At 32.8% G+C, this 25884-nt stretch overlaps 3 protein-coding genes and 1 long non-coding RNA gene across 5 annotated transcripts; 3 read left to right on the forward strand and 1 right to left on the reverse strand.

The window, feature by feature from the left end:
• Nucleotides 1-1870: 1870 nt before the first annotated feature.
• On the forward strand, nt 1871-6400 carry LOC129890278 (probable serine/threonine-protein kinase PBL21). The gene is made up of 6 exons (XM_055965852.1): nt 1871-1979; nt 2427-2462; nt 2713-2900; nt 3250-3439; nt 4610-4998; nt 6089-6400. Exons 1-6 carry the CDS (start codon nt 1871-1873, stop codon nt 6398-6400), a joined length of 1224 nt encoding a protein of 407 aa, XP_055821827.1.
• Nucleotides 6401-10555: 4155 nt separating this feature from the next.
• Nucleotides 10556-11401, forward strand: LOC129890285 (RING-H2 finger protein ATL80-like). The gene has a single exon (XM_055965856.1). The coding sequence runs from the start codon at nt 10688-10690 to the stop codon at nt 11261-11263; it is 576 nt and encodes a 191-aa protein (XP_055821831.1). The 5' UTR covers nt 10556-10687; the 3' UTR covers nt 11264-11401.
• Nucleotides 11402-14302: 2901 nt separating this feature from the next.
• On the forward strand, nt 14303-17009 carry LOC129881692 (cysteine protease XCP1-like). The gene is made up of 4 exons (XM_055955812.1): nt 14303-14784; nt 15327-15562; nt 16033-16173; nt 16642-17009. The coding sequence occupies exons 1-4, from the start codon at nt 14328-14330 to the stop codon at nt 16855-16857; spliced, it is 1050 nt and encodes a 349-aa protein (XP_055811787.1). The 5' UTR covers nt 14303-14327; the 3' UTR covers nt 16858-17009.
• A 160-nt stretch (nt 17010-17169) lies between these two features.
• On the reverse strand, nt 17170-24804 carry LOC129881701 (uncharacterized). Of its 2 annotated transcripts, XR_008765677.1 has the most exons (4): nt 24648-24804; nt 24438-24533; nt 18208-18346; nt 17170-17588 (listed from the first exon to the last, which is right to left on the reverse strand). It is a non-coding gene; the product is annotated as an uncharacterized LOC129881701 (long non-coding RNA). The 2 variants fall into 2 exon arrangements; XR_008765675.1 differs by lacking the exon at nt 18208-18346.
• Between the last annotated feature and the right edge of the window lie 1080 nt (nt 24805-25884).

Consider the following 25884-nt stretch of genomic DNA (forward strand, 5'->3'; position numbering starts at 1 on the left):
TTCTTTTGGAATTATTTTGGTGTAGTTTGCGTGGTGGTTTTCAAAAAAGACTTATAGTTTGTAATTTAAAAATGCACAATGAAATTTCTGTGGATAAAAAAGCATACATAATTAAAAGGTAAAAATAAGAAGTTTAAAGCGAAATTAATATTCAACTATAAAATAATGACATTAGTTTTTTAGGTAATATTGACTAATATTAAGGAAGGAATTAGTATCACATTAATAGAATAAACGATAAAATAAGATATTTGATCAGGTGCTTTCTTCAGATCTAACGTCTCTATCATCTAACTTACTAACTCTATAGAAATTACACTCTCAAGTGTACTATTAAATTCTTCAAAAATTATTGGACGAAGTTCCAACATGCCACCTCCTGATGATCAATAAACAAAGAATTGAATGCAAACTAATTAATGAGAATAAATAATGAAGAGGAATTTATTTTAGGTAAAAGATCCAAAATACTTGTCATATAATCATGTTTCAGTTTTCGAAAATCAAGTTGTATGAAATTTTACCAGCATTTCCAGATTTTTTAGTCATATATATTGATATGAGAATAATTGTAATTTTTAAAAGTTGAAAATTTTTACCAGCATTTCCAGATTTTTTAGACATAAATATTTGAATAAAAGTTGAAAAATGATATTTAAAAGTTAAAAATGCCTGAACATCCATTTAACTTTAAAAAAAAATACAAGTTTTATTTCAGTTGGAAAATAATAATTTTAAAAATTGATTGAAATTACTTTTTTCAAATTTGAATGTTATCTTCAAACTTTTGAAAGAAGTAATTCAATATATAACCAATTTCTTTTCTTGAAATAAGAGCTGCCGCTATATGAGGAGCTGGAACAATTTTGCTAAACTTAGGAATTTTGGAACATTCAATGTATTATTTTCTTGTTTTGTTCATATGGTCACATCAGACCAAAAAATATTTAGGATCCATTTTTGGTTTAATATTCCCCTCACTTTGTGTAATTTTTCAATTTTTTTGTTGTTGTTGACAAGGGAACTCACAATTGCTATCTTTGCGGAATGATAAATTTCGCTTCAGTGTAATAATCCGCAAACTATTTAAGAGAAGTCAATCGCACTAGACAAACCTAGTGAAGAAGTCAGAAATTTCGTTAAAGGTGTTCAAGATTAACTATATACGTGTGAAAAGTAATTTTTGACCTACTTCTTATAATTTTCTATATACATAGTATGTCTTTTCGACGGAGGGTGTTCAACTGACCACCCTTCACTGCATATGGCTACGCTACTGGACAAACCTCATGCGACAAGCTTGATTGACAAAGTATGCAAGGGATGTCGAACCTGAGACCCTCTCATTCGGGTGATCATCTACTCAACTAACTCGACCACTCTTCCGGCTATTTTATTTTAATTTTTGGGTCAATTTTTGTCACATTTTACTAATAATAACTATCATACCCAAAATATTAGGACTCATTTTTGGTTCAATATTCCCCTCCCCCTAACTTTGTGTAATTTTGGAAATTTTTTGTCACATTACTAATAATAATTACCTGTCCCTTTTTTTACATTTGTCCTTAATTTATATATTATTATTATTTTTTGTATTTGCAGATCTATGAATGTGAAAGTTTCAATCTTTTTCTACACATTTCAAAAGGGAGAGGGAATAATAAACCATCTCTCTCTCCTTAGCTCCATTTATATTTTGCATTTGTATTTTTTTTTTTGATTCCTCCTATTCATTATTGTGCTATTTTATTTTTATTTTTTGTAATTATGTAATCAACAAATGATTTCAAGCTGAAATTTGAGGTGGGATAATTCTAGTTTCTTGACATTTTGCAATTGTTTGGGAAATAATTGGCCAAAGATTTCAATGTTGAAAAAAAATAATAAAATGAGTTGTTTTTCTTGCATGAGCCTTCGTCCTAATAATGTTCAAGATTATGATGAAGACATGGTCCCAAGATCCAACAATTCTGCAGGTTTTATGTTTATTTTATTTAAATTTACATATTTTGTCCTTTTTAATGCTAAATTTTCTAACCTTGGAGCAACAGTATACTTGTCTCTATGATATAACGGGTTCGAGTCGTGGAATCAAGCACTACTGAATAGATTGTCTACGTTGCACCCCTTGGAGTGTGATCCTTCCCTCGAACCTGTATGAATGCGGAATGCTTTATGCATAGGACTGCTCTCATAACTATGTTGCTCGTATCCTCCAAAAAATGTTGTTGCACCTATGTCAGATTCTTCAAAGTGGAATAACTTTTGAAGAAATTTGGCATACATCCACCCGATGACATTTTTGAAGGAATCGAGCAGTGTCATAATCTAATATGTGATACAATGTGGTTATTACTATCAATTCTTGAATTATGATGTGTTATGTATTTGTTAAAATCTGCAAATGTTTCGAGTTTTTGCAGTGCACGCGAGGGGGGAATCTAATGATTCTGGAAGTGGTAAGGATTTCATTTAAAATGTATTGTTAAGAATTAGTATGCTGCTTGGACCCTCCATAAATGTTGTTGAACCTGTGTCGGATCCTCCAAAATTGCATAGCTTTTGAAGAATCCGACATACACCTGACAATTTTTTTTAAGAGTCGGAGCAACATAGGTTAAGAATGTCTCAAATGCATTTGGGAGAGGCAGATTTTTTTTATTTTTATTTTTTCATTTTTGTGGAATTTTCGATGTTATTCACGTATAGGAAATGGAAGAAAGGAAAGTTCTTCGAAAGGCAAAAGAAGTGGGGAAAGTAACAATCAGAACAACAATGTTGCTCGCAGTTTCGCGTTCAAGGAACTAGCCATGGCAACTCAGAATTTTAGGGAAACTAATCTTATTGGCGAAGGCGGCTTTGGAAGCGTCTATAAAGGCTGTATAGATTCAGGCCAGGCAAGTCTTTTGCTTTCGAAACTTTGATGGTTTAATTCTCATTTATGTTTTTATATTCGCGTGTATCTTTTGTCAAGAGCGTACGAGAGTTAATATATATGCATAAAAATAAATTTGATATATATATATGCATTATAATTGTCCAACAAAGGGTGTTTAACTGACTACCCTTCAGTCTATGTGGCTCTGCCATTAACCTAAATGATTGAAGACAGGGGAATAAAATCGTTTTTACATGTTGGAACAGAAATTGTCTTTGGACTATCTTCACCAAAAATAGAGAGAACTTGTAGTGTGTGTGGTAGTTGATGATTTGTTGTGTTTCCTTGTATTTTGGTCTTACGAGCAGATAGTCGCAATCAAACAACTTAATCTCGAAGGCCTTCAAGGGAACCAAGAATTTGTTGTGGAGGTCCTGATGTTGAGTTTAATGCATCATAACAATCTTGTCAACCTGATTGGATACTGCACTCATGGAGAACAGAGGCTGTTGGTTTACGAGTTCATGCCACTGGGCAGCCTGGAAAACCATCTTTTCGGTAATTTGGATTCTGCTAACTACAACTTGTACATCTCCTCGAACTCTTCTTGCTTGTATATTGATGGCTAAATATTTAGATAGCCCCTTAAACTTGACACGATTTGTAAATTAGACATACGAGCTTACCTAGTGACCATATAGACACTTCTACTTTGCAAAGTGAGTCGTTTAAACTTAGGTATATTGAATATTGACAGTTGTTGCCTAAGCTTTGTGAGTCAAGTTGTTGTTCTTCCAACAGTATTTGCTGTGAGATTTTGGTATTAATTATACCGAATTTGTCCGGTCCTCTAATAAGTTCCTGATGCATTCTAGTACTGTTGTAGCTAGTAGCTACATTGAGAGATTATAGTTTTTGTTTTCACAACATACGAAGTGTGAAAACCTAAATTGCTCAGGCTCTTCAAAAATATCATTGGATGCGTGTCAGATCCTCCAAAATAGTGCATTTTTGGATGATCTTGTCGCTGGTGCAACAACATTTTTGTAGAGTCGGAGAAGTGATCAAAACACGAGATTGTTCTTTAACTTCTTAGTTACCTTTAATGGCTTTTAGTAATTGTTTAGACAAGTTAAGCTCATGTCGCATTAGTGTTTCTCTGCTATTACGCGCTGTTAAGGATAACACATACTTCATCTGTTTTAATTTACTTCGTCTGTTTTAATTTACGTGTCTTTACGTAGTTACTGATTGAAGAAAAAAGATGCTTTCTTTGGCAAAGATTTTTTCAAACACTTTTTAAAATATTTTGAATTGTTACCTATTGTGACTTAATAGTACCTTTTATGTAGTTTCTAAATGTGGAAGTTTTGGTTTTTAAAAAAAGATTTTAAAGATTTTATGTCCAAATTCACACTGAAAATTAGTTAGTTTGATCCTTGTCAAGACACATAAATTGAAACAAAGAGAGTAATTGTTTGTTGTCCTCCTAACTGCCCTTTAGCTTTTGTAGGGTTGATTTCTCGGACGGTCTAATTATTATTTCACAAAAGTTACTTTTTTGTTGAAAGAAATTAGAATCAAGAAGAATTGTGACTTTCTGAGACAATAATTATTAGTTCAGTGATCATTTGAGAAATCAACTATCTTTTGTACAATCACTATAGTTTTATTTTTTTCGATTTGTTGGGCTGTATTGTAACTGTCTGTTATCGTTGATGTTCAAAGATTTAGAACCAGGAACGATGCCACTGAGTTGGAAGACAAGGCTAAAGATAGCCACAGGCGCAGCTCATGGACTCGAGTATCTACACAACGCAAATCCACCCGTCATTTACCGTGATTTGAAATCTTCAAATATATTATTGGATAATGATTTCAATCCAAAGCTGTCGGATTTTGGACTCGCAAAACTGGGACCTGTAGGTGACAATACTCATGTTTCGACAAGAGTGATGGGCACCTACGGATATTGTGCCCCCGAGTATGCCATGACTGGGAAGTTGACTCTGAAATCTGATATCTATAGCTTTGGTGTTGTTCTATTGGAGCTAATAACGGGACGAAAGGCTTATGACACCTCTAAGAAACAAGGAGAACAGAACCTTGTTGTTTGGGTGAGTTATACTATCTTAAATCTGAATACTAACTACTCGTCTAGTTTTCAAACCAGCTCAGTTCTCCATTTCTGATTGATTCTGATATTATACAACCGATAACTTTTAATGCAGCCTCGTTGTTTGTTAAATGCATTTGGATTTAGAGGGTTATTCAATTCACACGATGCGTGTGCTGTTACTTTTCACACATTGAGCTTCTTTCAGCTATGTTGCTCAAACTCTCCTAAATGTTTTCGCACCCATGTTAGATCCTCCAAAAATGCACTGCTTTTCGAGGATTCGACACACACTCGTAGACATTTTTGAAGAGTCGGGGCAACATAGTAATTCAGTCAATTGGATCATTACCTGGTTCCAATATGAAACTGAAGTCTACTAGGTGTTTTGAACTAACTCTATGAGAACACATACGGACAAGAAACTATTACTGGTCATATTATTGCAACAATTTGCCCATTATTTGATGCTGGTAAAGAACGTATACTAAAGAAGACTTGGAAAACCTCTGCCTTCTTTAAAATATCCTGAACATTTTCTGTAGGTTGAGCCCCTTTTTCAAGGAAATATAAAATAGCAGGAACATTTAAATAAGTTTGATTCTTTATCGGATCATAAAAACCCACTTTCTGAAGATCGCGTAATTGGTAAAGTTGTTGTCATGTGACTAGAAGGTCATGGGTTCGAGCTGTAGAAACAACCTCTTGCAGAAATGCAGGGTAAAGTTCCGTACAATCGACCATTGTGGTCCGGTCCAAGCCTTCTCTTGATCCCGCACAAAGGGAAGCTTAGTGCACCGGGCTGCCCCTGTTTTGCCCATTATTTCAAATGAAACAAACACTAGTATGTTGATGAAACTCTGCATCTTACCAGATTCACACTTTAAGTTGATAATTTTCAAGATTAATTGCAGCAAATCCTTCTTGAAAAATTATATTTTGTTAATACTTTTTTTTTATCCAAGACCAATATGGAATAGTGCAACATTTATCCTGAACTTGACTTCCCATCCGAATACGAGACATGGTTTCTGTTTATGTACTATGTCTAGAATGTTTTTTATCTGAGAAACTCTTCGACTTGGTTGCAGTCTAATCCTTTCCTCAAGGACCGGAGGAAATACATTCATTTGGTAGACCCGGTGTTGGATGGTCAATTCTCTTCTCGCTGTTTGCATCATGCGGTTGCTGTTACTGCAATGTGTCTTCAAGAACAAGCCAATTTTCGCCCCAGCATTACTGATATTGCTACTGCGCTTGACTATCTTCTCCTTCAAGCACAACACTCAGGTACACATAGAGGTGGTTCACAATCTAGCAAGCACAGTATGCCTCCATCATCAGATGAGTTTAATGTCAGTTCAAGAAATCGAAGCTACGAGAACATGGCTGTTACATTTTAAATTTTTCTTCTGAACAAATGGCTAGATATATAGAGATGGGATTGCTGAACATCATAACGAGAATGGAGGCGTATTTTATGTTTGGATGTTATAGCAAAGGATATCGGTCACTTCAGCTTTTGATTATGAGGTAAAAAAATCATCTTGAACACATTATGATTCCTGTGATTATGATGAATTCTAGAAAAAAGTGTTGCACATAAATATATTGTTAAAACATGTTATCATCGCAAAAACTTCTTCCAACTTGAGTTACCAATACTTGTGCTGGTGGGAGGTAGCAAGTACCTTGTGGAATAACTTATATACACTGACAATGTAAAAAACTAAAGTTAATAGTCAAAGACACATCTGAAGTATCACATTTTGGAGAGTTTCCTACTTGAACAATCAGGTGTTCACTTTTCCTATTTGATCTATTTGTCCAAACACACTTCAACTATCAATTGATCCCTTCCTACCTGAAGTATCACCATCATTTAGGTAGGAAAAGTGAACAACTGATAGTTAAGGTGTGTTTCAACAAACATTTGGTGATAGTTCACATAGAAAATTCGCATACCTGATAATTCAGGTATGAAACTCAATAAACCAATATACTTTAGATTTGTTTTTGACCCTTCATTCTTTAAACAATCACTGTAACTTAAATGTATTCTAGCAGGTTGCATACTTTATTCTCCAGGTAGTTCCACTTATTATGGACAATAACATGTAGTTATGTTTTAGCTGACCTGATAGTGTAAAAACGCCAAGCGATTTCTTTTCTCACTTAACCTACATATGTCCCAAGTCCCTTCAGAATTCCTTTTTCTTTTCTTACCACAGTAAGAACAGGACATAATCATTCAAATGTTTTTGGTGTTTTAGATGACGTTTCCTTGAATCAAGAAGAACTTCAATGGATTTGTAGGAATGCTGTAGATGGCTCTTTCCCCTGTACTTTGGTTACTCATAACCTCAGTCGAGGAACCATTGATTGCTTCAAGTATCTGTATTTTGTCTATATGAAAAAACAAAAACAAAAAAAGATTTATATCAACGTCGAGATTGTATATACCCATACTTCTTGTAATTTCATGCATATATATTGTCGACGTGATCATATAAGATAATATGAACAATAGCAAAGACTTGTCAGAATAGAAAAGTTCTTTTGTAAAAAGACTAAAAAGGGAAGTAAGACAAACAAATTGAAAATAACTGTTTTGTTTCTCTTATATTTAATGAATTTTCAACTTACATGTTGCAACTTGCAGCCTGGAGCTACATTCTAACTAAATATTGAAATTTTGGAAGTAAAGCCACTAGAAGGGAAGCAGTAGGCGCTTGAAATCAGTGTTCTTCCGATTCCCCTAAAATGTTGCCCACCTGTATCGTATCTTTCAAAACGCACTATTTTTGGATGATTAAACATGCACCTTGTCAATATTTTTTAAGAGTTTGAGAAACATAATTTGGAGTATATGATATATAAGATGTTTTATGCAGAAGGATTTAATTGGTTTGTAGATGATGCACCTTATAGCCAGTGGCGGAATCAGGATTTTCATCGAGGGGGTTCAAAAAAATAAGTAAACACGCTAATAGTATCCACAAATAAGCAGATCGGATCGGGTCATATATGAACGGGTCGGATCAAATATAAGCAACTAGATAAAATTCAACTTTAGCTCAACACTAACAATAAAATAGAGAAAGTACGCGTTTGACATAATATTAAAATCAATATGAGAAAATGTATTTTTAAAATTTTAATTATGGGTTCTGTCGCCGTCATTGTTGTATAAATACATTATTCAATTTTTGAAACTAAATAAGGAACACAAAAGATTATACTATCCAAAAAAATATATTAAAATAAGAGAAATAATTAAATGAAAGTTTAATAATGAGGATTTTCTTAATTCTTGATTTGTACGTTAAAGGCATATTTTTTCTTAAGTTGTGGTCACTAATCTGTAGTAGAAGGATAAGAGAATATTTCCAAAATCCAATCCTATTTATTTAATCTTACTTATAATCATATTATTCCTTAATCAAATAAAAATTAAATGTTTGACTTAAAATGAGTATGAGAGAATTTTTTTTAAAATTTTAAATATGAAAACTCAAAAAAAGTTATAACTTTTACTTAATTTTATAAAAATAGAAAAAAATTTATTGTAAAGTGTAATTCATTTTATGTTGTGCTCTAAAATATTAATGTAAAATAATTAAACACATATAATATAGTTTAATATTACAATATTGGGGTTGGACGTTTCATTTATTAAGCAAATAAAAATTAAAATTGGCTGAAACTAAAATATGAAAAAAGAAATGTTGCTACCCGGGCTCGAACCCACAGACTTAGCTCCAGAATTTGCAATTTCGTGAACCCCTTTACCGCTGGACCAAGTCTTTGACTTGTGTTCAGGGGGTTCATTATTAAATATATACTCATAAATCAACAAATTGATTCTATACATACGGTGTAATTTTTCGACGAAGGGGGTTCGGATGAACCCCCTAGGCTGCATGTAGGTCCGCCCCTGCTTATAGCAACCATCTTCATTGAATATGTTCTGCACATGGCAATAGTATAATGTGTGTCTTGGACATGAGAAAATTGTAATGTGCAAAGAATGATAAATCAATACAGAAAAAGTAGAGTTTATGAGGACTTCTAGAAAAACAATGCTTCTATTGTGGAATGTATGTGATTAACTAGCACACAGTCACACATACAAAATAAATGGAGAAGAAGAAGTAAAATAAAGATTTAACGAGATTCGAAGCAAAAAAGAGACAATACAACATGTGAGATCCCTAGTTATAATCCCTTTACTCCAAGTCATGTTTTTTCAAACTTACATGATCAATAATAAACCTTAATTAAAAGATAGATGAGAATATAATATGATTTAAATTTAGGTCACTCTTATCACATTATGACCACGCTAACTCTGAGCGCGATCACTCTCAGGTCATGCAACCCTTAGGATCTCTTCTATGATCGCGCTCAAATCATGCTATCTTTTTTTTTTCATTGGTCCACCGCGATCTTTTAGAGGTCTTTTCGCAATTCAAATCCACTAGAATTCAAGACACAAAGTCAACAACTTCAATGTTGACAGCATGCATGGTTGGGGTTGGTGGTTTTCTCTAGTGGGCTAGTCTTCCCACCATAGTCATATCTTCAAATTATAGTGGAAAATGGCAATCACTAGAAAAGTAGGCAAATAGTGCAGCCCAAAAGTTTGAAAATTGAAATACTCACCATATGGTATAATGACTTTCAACTGTTTGGCATTTAGAAGTGACTAGCTAATGAGTATCTTGTCCATTGTCAGTTGCCTTTGGTGCAAAGATAATGTCTGATTTACGCAAATGTCCCTTTTTAGGTCATATTTTAAATTTTGTTCATATTTTTAAAAGTTATATAAACAAATGGAGTCAATTGTCAAGATGAGTGAAGTAAACGTTCGTAACTAACCTACTCATACAATATGACATTAAAAAGGATTAATGCATAGGTGTTTAAACTTTCACAAGTGAAGCTCCATAACAAAGAGAGTTTTACTTGTAAATAGTTGAAATTCTAATACAATAACTATCTTTCAATTATATGAACGAACTCAATAATGGTTATTGGTGAATTTTATCCCATTTTCCTACTATACACAAGCATACAAGTACTTTTTTTTCTCAAAAATACTACTCCTCTGTTTCAATATATGTAATATTGGTTCCTTTTTTATCCGTTAAAAAAGAATGACATCGTTTCATATTTAGTAACAATTTGACTTCAAACTTTTCGTTTTACCATGAATTGATATATTGACTCATAAAATTTTATGAATTAGTTTAGATCATAAATTTAAGATTATTTCCTTTTCTCTTAAACTTCGTACCTGATCAAATACTTTCACATAAATTAAAATAAATGAGTAAAAAACTATTTAAATCTAACCATGTATATGTATTAACTAAAATTTATTACCTTTTGATCATTACCCTATATAAATATTTAAAAATCTATTAAATATTCGACTCTGAACTCAATCCATCGTTATAATAGTGAGAATTTTTGGGAATTAACAAATCTTCAAATTTTGAATCTGTCTTTACGCGTGATATATTATTTATATGTGTGGGGTTTAATTTAATACACATAAAATCAAATGGAGGGAGCAAAATGAAAGTGAAGTGAGAGAATCTCTTCTTTTTTTTTATTTATAAAGCTGACAGAATTACTAGCCAAAAACTCCAACAAACTTTCCGCATCGAAAAAACGCCGCCTCCATGAGTACTACTGATCTTTCACGTACTTCCGGCGGCATAAACTCGACGGCTTCACCATCACCGCCGGAGAATCTGCCGTTAGAAATCGACATCGTCGACTCCGACTTCGTCGTGATCTTAGCTGCTCTTCTCTGCGGGCTAATTTGCGTGCTCGGCCTTGTCACCGTCGCTCGTTGTGCCTGGATCCGACGGATCGCCGTCGGAAATTCAGCTGATCCTCCTTCTCCTCCGGCGAATAAAGGTTTGAAGAAGAAGGTTTTGAAAGCACTACCGAAGTTCAGTTACACACCGGAACGATCTACGAAATTCTCTGAATGTGCGATTTGTTTAATGGAATTCGTTGTAGGAGATGAAATCCGAGTGCTGCCGCAGTGCGGCCATGGATTTCACGTTGGATGTATTGATACGTGGTTGGGATCGCATTCGTCGTGTCCGTCTTGCCGTCAGATCCCGGTGGTTTCGAGGTGTCATATGTGCGGTGAGCTGCCGGTGATGAGCTCGTCGTCCGACGTCAGAGGTGAGACCGAAAGCCGATCGGCTCCGAATAATTATCATGTTAATGCATTTTTACCTTAGAAAGTAATTAAGTATCATTAGGCTAATTGTATAGATTATTCATGTACGTGTATTGGAGAATTACTAGTATTTGAATTTATAGTGAATTAAATGGTGTTATTTTCATCACCAAAGTTTAATTAATAAAAGATTTTCCAATTTTCATGTACTATTAGAAATTGTTTTGTTTTGATTTCTATAGGTATTTTTATTTTCGAATTGCTTTGTAATGCTTTTAAACATTCTACCTTATTATAGGGCTCCAGGTTGCCGTGTAAGGTCAATTAGTATTTTTTATTAGTACATTCATTTAAGTTTATTACATCGCCATCACCGGCGAAGTCATATATGAACACTCATTGTCGGAAAATTATATTACTATTTTGAAAAAAACTAAAATGCTACATATATGTTAATGTTACTTCATAAAAAATTACTCTAATTTCGCCGCGGATCATCTACCATAACATCGATAACATAAATGTTGTGTCATGCATAAATAAGATCCGAAAAGAGTAAAAAATATATGAAATTTTTACTTGAATATTTATAAAATATAAAGACTGTTTTTGATAGATCACGATCAAGTCATTTCAAATTCGTTTTCTCTGTTGTGCACATTTCAAAGCTGAAATGATGAGGGCGGTTGGTTATAGTGGGTAAACCACTAAAAACACCCAAATTAGGTACGGAATACTATAAATTGTGGCAAAAAATGTGAGGAATGTGCATTATAAAATCTTACTACTAGATTTGCGAGGATTTCTGACTCCACAGCTAGTTCGAAATATGAGATGGTTAACAGAAAAATGAAAACCTAATGCCTTATTACATAGAGCAACTTATAATTATTAAGTTATTACGTACCTATAGTGCTATTATTCTTTCTTCCATTTTTTGTCCAAATGTAGTAATGTGCATCTCTGATTAGTAAATACTTAACACACTAATGGGATTAATATTCCTCCATATTAGTGGCAATAATTAATAAAATATTGGTCATGTTATTTCATGTCAAATTAATTTAATTCCCTTTTAATGGTAGCCATCCAACAACATAAATATGGAGGACCCATGAAATCCCACTGACAATTATAAGTAGAGCCCCATTTCTTGGTGACCATTATTTTCTCAAGTACTCACTTCTCCCTCCTTTAAATAAAGATGCTGGGGTTTGTTGCAACATCTTGTCTCACATCCACTACCTCAGCTGATGTTAGTTTTATATTATATAACTTTTACTTTTTTTATCTTTATATACGGAATCAAAATTTTCATTAAAGTAAACACACAACGAAATTAAGGAAGTTCAATATATATTATAATAATAGCATATTCAGTGAAACTTTATAAGTGGAGTATGAAAAGGTGGTGTGTAAGCAGCCCGCACCTATATCTTTATCTTGTATAGTACAAGATAGTAAGTGATACTTTATGAATTCACATTATTCCTTAAAAATTCTAAAATAATTGGATTGGGAAGTGGGGAGGACCAAGGGAATTGATGCACGTACTACTACCGTTTATGTCTTGGACCCTTGATTTGAATATATATATATATATATAATTTTTACATTTCAACTCTTTTACATTGCATTCTCGAAACTTCTGCTCTAATCAAAAGACTAAAGACTCTTATTGAAAATAGATCGTCAAATTAACCTAAAATGAAAAGTTTTGCCTTTAGAAATATCAGTGGCATAGGACAAAGACTTTGATGACTAAATTTTATGAGTTATTGCAAATGTCAGACGATCATTACCTATATATGTACCTATATATGCCCAACTCATTTTGGGTGCATTCTGTTAATTCTTATACGTACGTGTACTTATATTTTTAGTGGTACTAGATTTTATTTAAATTTATTAATGCGTCAGAGTTTTCAATATATTATATATACATATATATAATCTAATTACATAGTAGCTTATCATGCTACTCATCCGCCTTAAAGCATGTCTGAATTGTTTTGCAATGTATCGTATTGCATTATATTAATAAATTGTGTCATACGTTATTGCAGTAATATTAGATAGACGCTATTATTTAATGTTGTGTAATAGCATTTTTCTTGTTTAATTTAATTAATTAATTATATTGTAGTGTAAATATACACGCAATTATATTAGACTGAATGACCAATGTGAAAGAGAAAAAAAAAATGTTACAAAATCTGCTACCAATTCTTACAAAATAAGGGGAGATCTGTTGCTTGCGTACTGCTCACATAAACATTTGATCTTTACTATAATCAAGTCGTTCACATATCTTATTGTTACATTCATCATGTAGTATTCAAGAGGAGCATTGTATATAAGTCAGAATAATAGCAATGCAACAATAGATTATATATATATACACGGGTGGTAGCCCATGAAAACATGATGATCCATCTAATCTATTCTGTGTTTTAATGGATCATTAACCCGTCCATTTATAAATACAATGTACCTTGACTTGCCGCCCAAATTAAGTTTATTTAAAAATTGGATTGACTTGGCTAAGTATGTAGGCAAAGCTAACTAATGATAAATCTTGTCAAAATATTTATGTAATGTTTTTTTCATTTCGTGTGTTATATATTGCTACAATAAAGAAGAAAAAATTTGCTTATTGGTTTTGTTTAGTTATTAACCAAATTATTTACCAAAAAAAAACAAATTAATTAAAATTTGGTAAAAGTTACATAGGTTGGAATGGCCTAGTGGTTTGGGCTTGGGATTTCCATGTTGGAGGTCTCAAGTTCGAAACCCCTTGCCAGCGAGCTATGACATAGGAGTGGAAGTTTATAATATAATTCAGCTCAAACCGTCATTTGCCGCCATAAAATTATAGCATAAACTAACATGCTAAATTCGTAGTTGAATCTTTAATCCGAAGTCAAGAAAAGCACCATGCTTCAAGTCTCCTATTACTGCTACTCCATATAGTACTAAGTATATACAATTAATATTAATATATCGCACCAAACTTAGCTTTAAAGAAAATTTATCAAGAATTTAACTCCTATATAAACTCATATATTCCCCCTCCATTTCTTCATTCATCTCATATCTCTCTATTACTTCTAATCAAATACAAAATGGCTAAGTTCTCATTTATTGTCCTGTTTCCCATATTATTATTATCTCTCATGTCGCGTGCAACATTTGCACGCGACTTCTCAATCGTGGGATATTCCACCGATGACTTGACCAACATCGATAACATCATCAATCTCTTCGAGACGTGGATGGAGAAACACAACAAGATTTACAAGAGCATTGAAGAGAAATTGCATAGGTTTGAGATTTTTAGAGATAATTTGAAACACATTGATGAGAGGAACAATATGATTAGTAACTATTGGCTTGGTTTGAATGAATTTGCTGATTTGAGCCATGATGAATTCAAGAAAATGTATTTAGGACTCAAAGTTCATCAAAATGAAATGACATCAAATGATGAATTTATTTATAGAGATTTTGTGGATTTGCCTAAGTCTGTTGATTGGAGAAAAAAAGGTGCTGTGACTGATGTCAAGAACCAGGGTTCATGTGGTAAGTAAGGGGCTCATTTTTAGTGTTAAACAAGTTTAAGGGTATTTCAGTCATTTTAATAAAAAACTTTTATCGACACTATTTTTTTTAACCAAACACTTCAATTAATCCTTATTTTCAAATTCATAGATTTGATGTCATTTCAGTCATTTTAACAGAAAAGGCAATATTGCTTGAATTCTTCAAAAAATATCTTTGTTTGAATATATCAGATCCTCCAAAACCAATATATTTTTTTATAGGTCTAACATGGATGCGTTAATATTTTTGTAAGGTCCAAGCAACATAGGAAAAATGTGTTTATCGACACCTTTTTTTTTGTCAAACAAATAAACAGTTTATTTTCATATTCAATACATCCAAATACTTATTAATCCTAATTTTCATGTTTACTTATCTGAAAAGGGTTATATTTTCCCCTTATATATCCTTACGGTCATACTTTAGAGCTGCAGTTACCCCTTACATGTAAAAACTTTATTTTCAGCTTTAAAAAATTACGTGTGATGCTCTTATTGAAGAAATTATGTTGAGTTTTGCAGGTAGTTGTTGGGCATTTTCGACGGTAGCAGCAGTAGAGGGAATTAACCAAATAAAGACAGGGAATTTGACATCTTTGTCTGAACAAGAGTTGATTGATTGTGACACAAAATACAATAGTGGTTGCAATGGAGGCCTTATGGATTATGCTTTCCAATTTATTGTTTCCCAAGGTGGTCTTCATAAAGAGGATGATTATCCTTACCTCATGGAGGATGGAACTTGTGATGAAAAGAGAGTAAGACAGTAATCTAATCAAATATATAGTCCTAACATAATGGTATTCCTAGCTATGTTGCTCGCAGAGTCGGAGCCAGGATTTTAAGTTTATGAGTTTAATTTCTTATTGAACACATATATAATGAATTTTCTAATATAAATATAAGGTCTAAGGAAAAGTTAATGAGCTTGTCCTTGTATAGCTCTACTCCTGGTTGCTCGAATCCTTCAAAAATAACATCAGTTTAGTATTTCATTTTATAAAGGATATTTTGACACGAGTAGAATGACATCTTTGGGGGATCTAAGCAAACGTACATAGCTTTTATGAGTATTCTCATGAAGTTCAATTCCTGGATCTGCCTCTAGCTATGTTACTTGGATCCTTCAAAATGCTGTCAGATGTGGGTCAAATTCTTCAAAATTTGGTTATTTTTGAAGGATCTGATATCGATACTAGAAGACTTAAATTGAATGTGATGTTTTCAGGATGAAAGTGAAGTGGTGACTATAGATGGTTACCATGATGTGCCTGCCAATGATGAACAAAGTCTCTTGAAAGCTCTTGCTAACCAACCTATTAGTGTTGCCATTGAGGCTTCTGGCAGAGATTTCCAATTCTACAAAGGGGTAAACTCCCTTTTTACTCTCTTTTTTTTCACCCTCCTCTTAGAGTGTGTTTGGCATGACGGAATTTTTATTTTTTTGGAAAATAAGTCATTTTTGGTGTTTGATTATCAGAAAATACTTTTTGATGTAAATATTATCCAACCAAAAGAGGAAAAGTTACTTCCCTCAATATTGGTCGGAAGTCATTGTCCTTTAAAATTATCTCTAATTCTTAGCTTCAAATCACTCTCCAACTAAATACCGGAATATATTTTTGAGTAATAAGTGATTTTCTAGAAAAATGACTTCCGTTGTACCAAAACATATACTCTTTGTTAAAAATTGAACTCTTAAGATTGATTGTAATACTTGGATGAATACTACGAAAACTCTTAAAGGATCTTTACACAAATAGTCAATCAAATTCATTGTTTACTTTTTGTAATCGATATACTGAATGAACACCCCTAATTGGAATTATGGGTGTAGGGTGTGTTTGATGGGCATTGTGGAACTGCATTGGATCATGGAGTGGCAGCAGTTGGATATGGATCCATAAAGGAGTTGGACTACATCATTGTCAAGAACTCTTGGGGGCCAAAATGGGGAGAAAAAGGTTTCATTAGGATGAAGAGGAACACTGGCAAGGCCCAAGGTCTTTGTGGAATCAACAAAATGGCTTCTTTCCCTGTTAAAAAGAAGTGATAAGACATTGTACTTTTTTCCATTTCTTTTCTTCATCTCATACCATTGTTTCTCTTTTTGTTGTTTAAGCATTCTGTTGTCTTTTATTAAGGAAGTATCCAACGTATTCTTCAAAGAAATCATATACTACAATCCCTCTGTTTCATTTTATACACCTTTATTTGACTAGGCACGAAGACTTTTGAATGAATCTTATGATGTTAAATTAAAGATGTATGCAATATATCAAAACGCCCTTTGAATCATGGATCTTAAACATGTCGTGTGAGACGTTGAAATTAAATAATTACTGAATATAGAGTGACGTTCTTTTTAGAACTGACTAAAAATGAAAGTAAAACACGTAAAATCAAGCAGAGGGAGTCATCCCTAGATAGCAGTACATGATAAGAGCTAAAATAGAAACAAGAAAGCCATATCATGTCATATGATTGATGAAAACACAAAAAGCTAAAGTAACAAGGCTGAAAATGCAGAATACCTAAGCATCAGCAAATTGGCACTTCTCACCAATTTTTGAACAAAGGTAAAAATTAGCACTTCTCAATACACAGGGCATGCTTGAGATTCTATCGTTTGAGGTTACCAGACCGCTTTGATTTAGGGTAACTGCCTACCAAACTGGACAATCCACTAGAAGTGCTGCGTGATGATGGGCTATTGGCTCCCATCTTACCAACAAATTTGGGATTCATCAGAGCAGCAGGTGCAGCGAAACTACATACACTAACCTGGAACATAAGCCATTTAATTAGTCGTCAGCTGACCTTCTATTTCGGAGATTAGAGCAGAAGAACTCCGTAACGGAGCCATATATCACACGTGCAACCTAGATAAACAAATGGATGCGTGAGCATATGACCCCAGCCTTCCACCTCTGTTATTGAGGGTCGGGGAATTGAGGATTTTCCGGATACAAGATACTAAACAAGCCACTATTAATCTACTTGTTGCGTGCATTTGTAAAGCCAGAATAGTTTAGGTGGAAAGAGGCGTGCATAAGTAACGAGAGTGCTATATACACCTCATAATCAACAGATTGTTCGTCTCAAATAGATACTAGAGCAGCTTAACTAATTGCCAATTAACACTAAATCCAGGAAAGACGGATTATACTGATTCTGATCGTCCTGTTTAGGTTTATTTGACAAACAAAATATCCAAACCTATTCAAGAATCAAATGTAATACTCAACTTGAAGAAAAACTCCAAGCATTGAGTAGAGAAGAGAGAATACAGGAACCATGCTACACAAATTTAAAATTTCTACTCCCAACTAATAGTGAATTGTGAGAAATGACTAAGAGATAGAACACATGCTACATATTTGAAACTTATCAGAAGGCATACCTCGACTGGTGATGATTTTTGATCAGGGTACGTCTCAAGTGCTAGAGAATTTTCGGTGTAAATTATAGAGATTCTTAGAATTTTCGAATGTCAAGTGTTGCGAAACTTCAAAATGTAAAGTTGGATAACCATTTTAACCCTACATTAAATCAAAATGTTATAAAACATCTAATTAATTAACTAGTAAATAGTAATCACATCCGGGGGCAGATCTAAGGGAGCCAAAGGGGGTTCATCCGAATTAGGTGTGCCAGATTGATGGAGTCATAGACGTTTATAGAGGTGATCTCGGAACTCTTAGGTAAAAACTTTAACCTTAGGGAGTTCTTCCTAATAAAACGTTTCAAGGGAACTTTCGGATATTGCATGACATGAATCAAGGAGCAAAACAGGTTGAACGTTTCCCCTAAGCAAATGATAGTTCACTTTATAAGTAATTTTTTCAATTTCTTTTCCCATATATTTGTTATACATGCTTATAATGATTAGTCTTCTACTACACATATATATTTGGAGTGTTCTTTCATTTGTGTCTTTCTTCATTAAAGCCTACACTTTATTTAAACTTTGCACTTAATGCGCAGAGTTTTTTTCCCTTTGATAACACGGTGGAAGGCAAGGTAAATAATTTATTTCCCCACCCCACCCTCAACCCTCAACCCTAAAAGATAGAGTGCATGTTACATAAATTGATCTTTGAAACTTAAGAGAAGGCAAAGAGAATTTTAAAGTAAAATTGTTTATAGTTATCGTAAAGTAATATTTTTTTTTGGGACAGACTAAAAAGGAAAGGATGCCACATGAAATGGGACAAAGAGAGTGTAAATTTCGGAAATGAAAGAATCAATTGCACAACTCTTAAGGCAAAAAAGTAACAACAACCTCCAGTGTAATCCGACAAGTGGGGACTAGGGAGGGTAGAGTGTACGCAAACCTTACCCCTACTTCATAAAGATAGAGAAGTTATTTCCAATATACCTTCAGTTTAAAATAAAGAAATGTAACTCTTAAGGCAATAAATTATAAAAAATTGTTGACAATCGTGTACATACACAGAGCCATTGCAGCAGAGTATTAAGTAGGAACATACCTTCCGCCTTAGTTTTTTTAATTTTGATTGCTAACATTTTATATATATGCATATAATCAACACTAACCTAGTGCAGCACCATAATTACAAATAAGTCAAGATCCCTACTATGCAAAAAGTATTTACACGGATCTATCAAGTCTATCATTGAATTTGTCTCATCTAATTTACTTTCTTTACACCAAAAATAGAATTCAATACAACTCATCTTGAGCTTTCGTGATGAATTCTAATTACCTTCAAAAGTTCTAGCATTTCTTTCTTTCCAAATTGACCACAATATACGAGTTGCCACCATAATTGTTTCAAGTGTCGAAGAGAGCCCTTCACTTTGGACGCACCAAAGCCTATTAAACCAAGCGTGCCATACTGATGGAGTCACAGACATTTATATAGGTAGGCTAGAAACTCTTAGGAAGAAACTTTAACCCTAGGGACTTCTTCGTAAAATATGGCTGCCCTAGGTACTCCTAAGAAAATGTTTTTTTCCATCAAGGAAACTTCCGTATATATTTGCATGACATGAATCAAGGCGCAAAACAGGTTAAGCGTTTTCCCTTGCTTAACAGGCGCTTCAGTATCATTATCAAGGCTCTAAAGCGTAATCCTAAAGAGGCAACACTAAGCAAATGCTAGTTCACTTTATAAGTAAGTTTTTCAATATCTTTGTCCACATATTTATAGGTTTCCTCCATTTATGTCTTTCTTTGATAAAGTCAACGCTTTATTAAGGAATAATAGTACAAAATGTATCTCTCAAGTAAAATGATGAAAAATGGTAATTTCCCCTTCCTATCTAAGTGAGATGCCATTGTAATTAAATGAACTAAACAAGAGCCAAGTTAAATCTTACAATACAAGCAGAGGTGTCAAAGCTGAAAAGCATAGAAAGCATCACAATCTATTGAGGTTTTAAGCACAATTAAAGTGTAAGTTCTAGTGAAGAAAAAGGTGCTAATAAATATATATATATAAAAAGATATAATTAATGCATGAATAAATAAAGAAACGGACATTAATTAATTGGACAAAAGAGTTGAAAAATTATAATTAGCTGAAATATGTGAGATGGAACATGAAATGCTAAAACAAGTAAAATACATTCAGAAGTAAACCTCATAATTCGCAGCTCCTCCAGACGTGTCAGCTTGTACTACAGACACATTTGATAATTTACCAATTGCTAACAAGATACAAAGAACCCTTGGACAATTGTGAGTAACTGACAATATTTTTGATGACACATCCTGAAAATCAAATTGTAAGGATTAGTAAGATATTGTTCGCGACTGCCAACCAAGTCAACTTCTACCAAATTTTATGAATTATTGACAGCAAAACTAATGGAATAGTTGCAATACGAGACATAACAATGCTTGTTGGCTATTCCCAAGTTTCATATGAAATTAAATGTTCTTCAAGTCAGCAATGTGAAACTAATATTGAAGAACATTTAATTTCTTATGAAACTTAGAAACAGTCAGCAAACATTCTTATGCCTCGATTTACAACTATTCCATATTAGTTTTGGTGTCAATAATTCAGAAAATTTTGTAGAAGTTGACTTGGTTGGCAGTCACGGACAATATCTTCTTAATCCTTATTATTTGATTTTCTGGATGTGTCATCAAAAATACTGTCATTTACTCAGAATTGTCCAAGGGTTGTTTGTATCTTGTCAGCGACTGGTGAATTATCAAATGTGTCTCTATTACAAGCTGACACGTCCCTAGGAGCTATGACCTTTGAGGTTTATGTCTAAATATGTTTTACTTGTTTTAGCATTTCATGTTCCATCTCACATATTTCAGCTAATTATAATTTTTCAATTCTTTTGTCAAATTATTGATGTCCGTTTCTTTGTTTATTCATGCATTACTTATATCTTTTTTATACATATATATATTTATTAGCATCTTTTTCTTCTATAAAGTCCACACTTTAATTATGCTTTGTGCTTAAAGCCTCAATAAATTGTGGTGTGTTTTATGTTTTTTCACCTTTGACACCTCTACTTGTATTGTAAGATTTAACTCGACTCTTGTTTCGTTCATATTAGTTACAAGGGAATCTCACTTAGATATGAGGGAATATGACCATTTTTCATCATTTTACTTGAGAGATAAGTTTTGTACTATTATTTCTAAAATCCACAGTGGCGATTTTAGTTTTATTGTTTGATTTCAATTTCATTCTGTGCCTGGAATTACTAGTTCTTCTAGAATTCACAGATTTGCTGATGAAAATCTACTCTTCTGCATCATTCTTTTTGGATTGTCTGTCCTTGCATTATTGTAGTGTTTCAGTGCTTCTCTGACCTTTTCCTCCTATAGGGACTGTTTAACATAAGGACTCTATCTGGTTCATTTTTGCCGTCTGAAATTGGCAATCAACGGAGCAGAACAAGTGTATTTTTTATTCATGCTTATATTTATTAGTCTTAGACTACACATACATATTTGTAGTTTTCCTCCACGCTAAAAGCCTCAACTGACCTTAAAGCCTTTTTTGCGCTTTTCTCCTTGAATAACATTGTAAGAGAAGAGGTAAATAATTTATTACCTAATATGTGAGACACATTAAATATCGATCCAAAAGGAGACGTTTATTCTAACAAAGGTAACTCATATGAAACTTCTTAAACTCTATCCAAAAGAAATCTCACATCTTCAGGAAAAAACATTAAACAGTTTGCCTAAAGAATCTCAGAAAATCACAAACATTCAAGTCTATCATGGAATTTGTCTCCTCTAATTTACTTTCTTTACACCAAAAATAGAACTGAATACAACTCATCTTGAGCTTCTATGATGAATTCTACTTACCTTCAAAAGTTCTAGCATTTCTTTCTTTCCAAATTGACCATAATATACCAGTTGCCACCATAATTATTTCAAGTGTTGAAGAGAGTCTTTCACATTGGACACACCGAAGCCTATTAAACCAGGCGTGCCATACTGATGGAGTCACAAACGTTTATATAGGTAGGCTAGAAACTCTTAGGCAAAAACTCTAACTCTAGGGACTTCTTCCTAAAATATGACTGCCCTAGGCACTCCTAATAGAATGTTTTGTTCCATCAGGGAAACTTCTGGATATATTTGCATGACATGAATCAAGGCGCAAAATAGGCCGAGCGTTTTCCTTTGCTTAACAGGCACTTATAACATTATCAAGGCTCTAAAGCTACTTTTTACTTGCTAGTTAGCATAATCCTAAAGAGGAAACAGTAAGCAAATGATAGTTCACTTAATAAGTAATTTTTTCAATATCTTTATTATACATGCTTATAATTATTAATCTTGGACTACACATACATATTTGTAGTTTTCCTCCATTTGTTTCTTTATTTATTAAAGTCAACACTTTATTTAGGAATAATAGTACGAAATGTATCGCTCGAGTAAATGATGAAAAATGGTAATTTCCCCTCCTATCGAGATGCCATTGTAATTAATATGAACTAAACAAGAGTTGAGTTAAATCTTACAATACAAGCAAATGCGTTAAAGCTGAAAAGCATAGATACATCACAATCAATTGAGGCTTTAAGCACAAAGCACAATTAAAGTATGAGCTTTAGTGAAGAAAAAAGTGCTAATAAATATATATGTATAAAAAGATATAATTAATGCATGAATAAATTAAGAAATGGACATTAATTATTTGGACAAAAGAGTTGATAAATTATAATTAGCTGAAATATGTGAGATGGAACATAAAATGCTAAAACAAGTAAAATACATTCAGACGTAAACCTCAAAGGTCACAGCTCCTAGGGACGTGTCAACTTGTACTACAGACACATTTGATCATTTACCAGCCGCTAACAAGATACAAACAGCCCTTGGACAATTCTGAGTCAATGACAATATTTTAAGGATGTGTCATCAAAACTATTGTCATTTACTCAGAATTATCCAAGGGATGTTTGTATCTTGTCAGCGACTGGTGAATTATCAAATGTGTCTCTATTACAAGATGACTCATCCGGAGGAGCTGTGACCTATGAGGTTTACGTTTGAATATATTTTACTTGTTTTAGCATTTCATGTTTCCATCTCACATATTTCACCTAATTATAATTTTTCAGTTCTTTTGTCAAATAATTAATGTCCATTTCTTTGTTTATTCATGCATTAATATATATATAATTATTAGCACATTTTTCTTCACTAAAGTCCACACTTTAATCATGATTTGCACTTAAACCCTTAATAGATTGTGGTGTTTTCTATGTTTTTCACCTTTGACACCTCTACTTGTATTGTAAGATTTAACTCGGCTCTAGTTTATATATTAATTACAAAGGCATCTCACTTAGATGTGAGGGAAAATTACCATTTTTTTCATTTTACTTGAGAGATACATTTTGTCCTATTATTTCTAAAATCCACAGTTCATATGGATTTTAATCTCATTCTTTGATTACAACTTCATTCTCTGGAATTACTAGTTCTTCTAGAATTCGCAGATCTGCTGATAAAAATCTGCTCTTCTGCAACACTCTTTTTGGATTGTCTAGATTTGATACATATTTGTAGTTTTCCTCTAATGTATTTATTCATACTTATATCATTCTCTGGAATTACTAGTTCTTCTAGAATTCGCAGATCTGCTGATAAAAATCTGCTCTTCTGCAACACTCTTTTTGGATTGTCTAGATTTGATACATATTTGTAGTTTTCCTCTAATGTATTTATTCATACTTATATTTATTAGTTTTAGACTACACACACATTTATATATATATATATATATATATATATATATATATATATATATATATATATATATATTTGTAGTTTTCCTTCATTTGTGTCTTTCTTCGTTAAAGTCTATACTTTATTTACATTCTGCGCTTAAAGCCCCAACAGACCTTAAAACTTTTTTGCGCTTTTCACCTTATTGTGGGAGACAAGGTAAATAATTTTATTACCTAATATGTAGGCCACATTAAAAATCTCCAAAAGGAGACCTAATTTCTAACAAAGGGAACTCATATGAAACTTCTTGATCTCCATCCAAAAGGAATCACACATCTTGAGGAAAAAACATTAAATAGTTTGCCTAAAGATTATATTCTATAATCTATAACACATGAAAAATGTTGATCATAAATAAACCATTAAAAAGTTACCTGATATATGTTGCTTGTTGCTGGTGGGAGATGTTATTTCTAACAAAGGTAACTCATTTGAATCTTCTTAAACTCCATCCAAAAGAAATCTCACATCTTGAGGAAAAAAACATTAAACAATTTGCCTAAAGAATCTCAGAAAATCACAAACATTCTATAATCTATAACACATGAAAAATGTTGATCATAAATAAATCATTAAAAAGTTACCTGATGTCTGTTGCTTGTTGCTGATCGGAGGTGTGTCAAAGCTGGCTCCGACACCACTGTTATCAAAGGAAAAAAAACATAAAGAAGTTGGTCAGGTTTACCAAGATTGTCAATATGTTGCTTTTTGCTGGAATTTACTCAAGTTTGAGCAGCTGCTGAATTAGGTTAACTTAAAAGTATAAATGATATAAATACATTGTCAAAATGGGCTTTTTAAACATTACATTGCATGCCAAAATAGGCCAAGGTTTTTAAACTTTATAAAATTTAACTTGGCTTCACTTGCTAACTATGACCTCTAACTTTATTAGTGCACAAGTAGACATTTTAACTATTCAAAACTTGAACAAATAGACACATTCATCCTACATGACAATTTTATATCCTACATGGCATCCTACGTGTATTGTACCACGTAGGACATGTGTGTCTAATTATTTAATTTTATACAAGTTAAAAGGATATATTTATGTATTATGCCTAAAATTTAGTTACTGATCTATGAATATGGCCAAAATGGGTAACAAAGAAACAAGGCTACTGTACAGTAAATTTTTTTAAGTAAATCTTGAAATTTAGGGAGGTTTTAAATTTTATGTTACAGTCTAAAGATTCTTTTCAGTAAATTGAAAATCTTATGATAAAATATTAGAGGATGGTTTAAAATTTTATAAGTTGTTGCAAAAGTTTGACGGCCATAACCTAGCTATATCCCCAACTCATTTTGGGTGTATTTTGTTGATTCGTATACATACGTATAGTTACATTTTTAGTGGTGCTAGATTTTATTTTAATTCATTAGTGCGTCAGAGTTTTCAATATATTATATATCGTACATATATAATTTAATTGCATAATAGCTTATCATGCTCCCCACCCCACCCCTTAAAAGTTTGTCTGAATTATTTCGTAATGAAGTGTATTGCATTATATTACTATTAAATTGTGTTGTCTATGTTATTGCAATAATATTTGGATAGTTTGTATTATTTATTGTTGTTTAATATTATTTTTCTTGTTTAATATAGTTAATTACACGAAACCCGTTGACCTAAATATACACGTAACTATATTAGACTGAATGATTAATGTAAAAAAAATGTGTTACAAAATGCAGCCACTAGCTTTTCCAAAATAAGTGGAGAGTTATTACGCTTACATACAGCCCTCATAATGATATGTACTATAGTCAAGTCGTTCACCCATCTTACTGTTACGCTCCTCATATAATTGTGTG

The sequence above is a fragment of the Solanum dulcamara genome, chromosome 1 (assembly GCF_947179165.1).
Source record: "Solanum dulcamara chromosome 1, daSolDulc1.2, whole genome shotgun sequence".
NCBI classification, from domain to species: Eukaryota; Viridiplantae; Streptophyta; class Magnoliopsida; order Solanales; family Solanaceae; genus Solanum; species Solanum dulcamara.

Excerpts from the sequence above, each read along its gene's own strand:
- LOC129890278 (XM_055965852.1), top strand. The coding sequence starts at position 1,871 with ATGTTGAAAAAAAATAATAAAATGAGTTGTTTTTCTTGCATGAGCCTT. Across the intron at positions 2,463-2,712 it reads ATCTAATGATTCTGGAAGTG|GAAATGGAAGAAAGGAAAGT; the intron begins GTAAGGATTTCA and ends ATTCACGTATAG. Across the intron at positions 2,901-3,249 it reads GCTGTATAGATTCAGGCCAG|ATAGTCGCAATCAAACAACT; the intron begins GCAAGTCTTTTG and ends TCTTACGAGCAG.
- LOC129881692 (XM_055955812.1), top strand. The coding sequence starts at position 14,328 with ATGGCTAAGTTCTCATTTATTGTCCTGTTTCCCATATTATTATTATCT. Across the intron at positions 14,785-15,326 it reads CAAGAACCAGGGTTCATGTG|GTAGTTGTTGGGCATTTTCG; the intron begins GTAAGTAAGGGG and ends TGAGTTTTGCAG. Across the intron at positions 15,563-16,032 it reads GAACTTGTGATGAAAAGAGA|GATGAAAGTGAAGTGGTGAC; the intron begins GTAAGACAGTAA and ends TGATGTTTTCAG.
- LOC129890285 (XM_055965856.1), top strand. The coding sequence starts at position 10,688 with ATGAGTACTACTGATCTTTCACGTACTTCCGGCGGCATAAACTCGACG.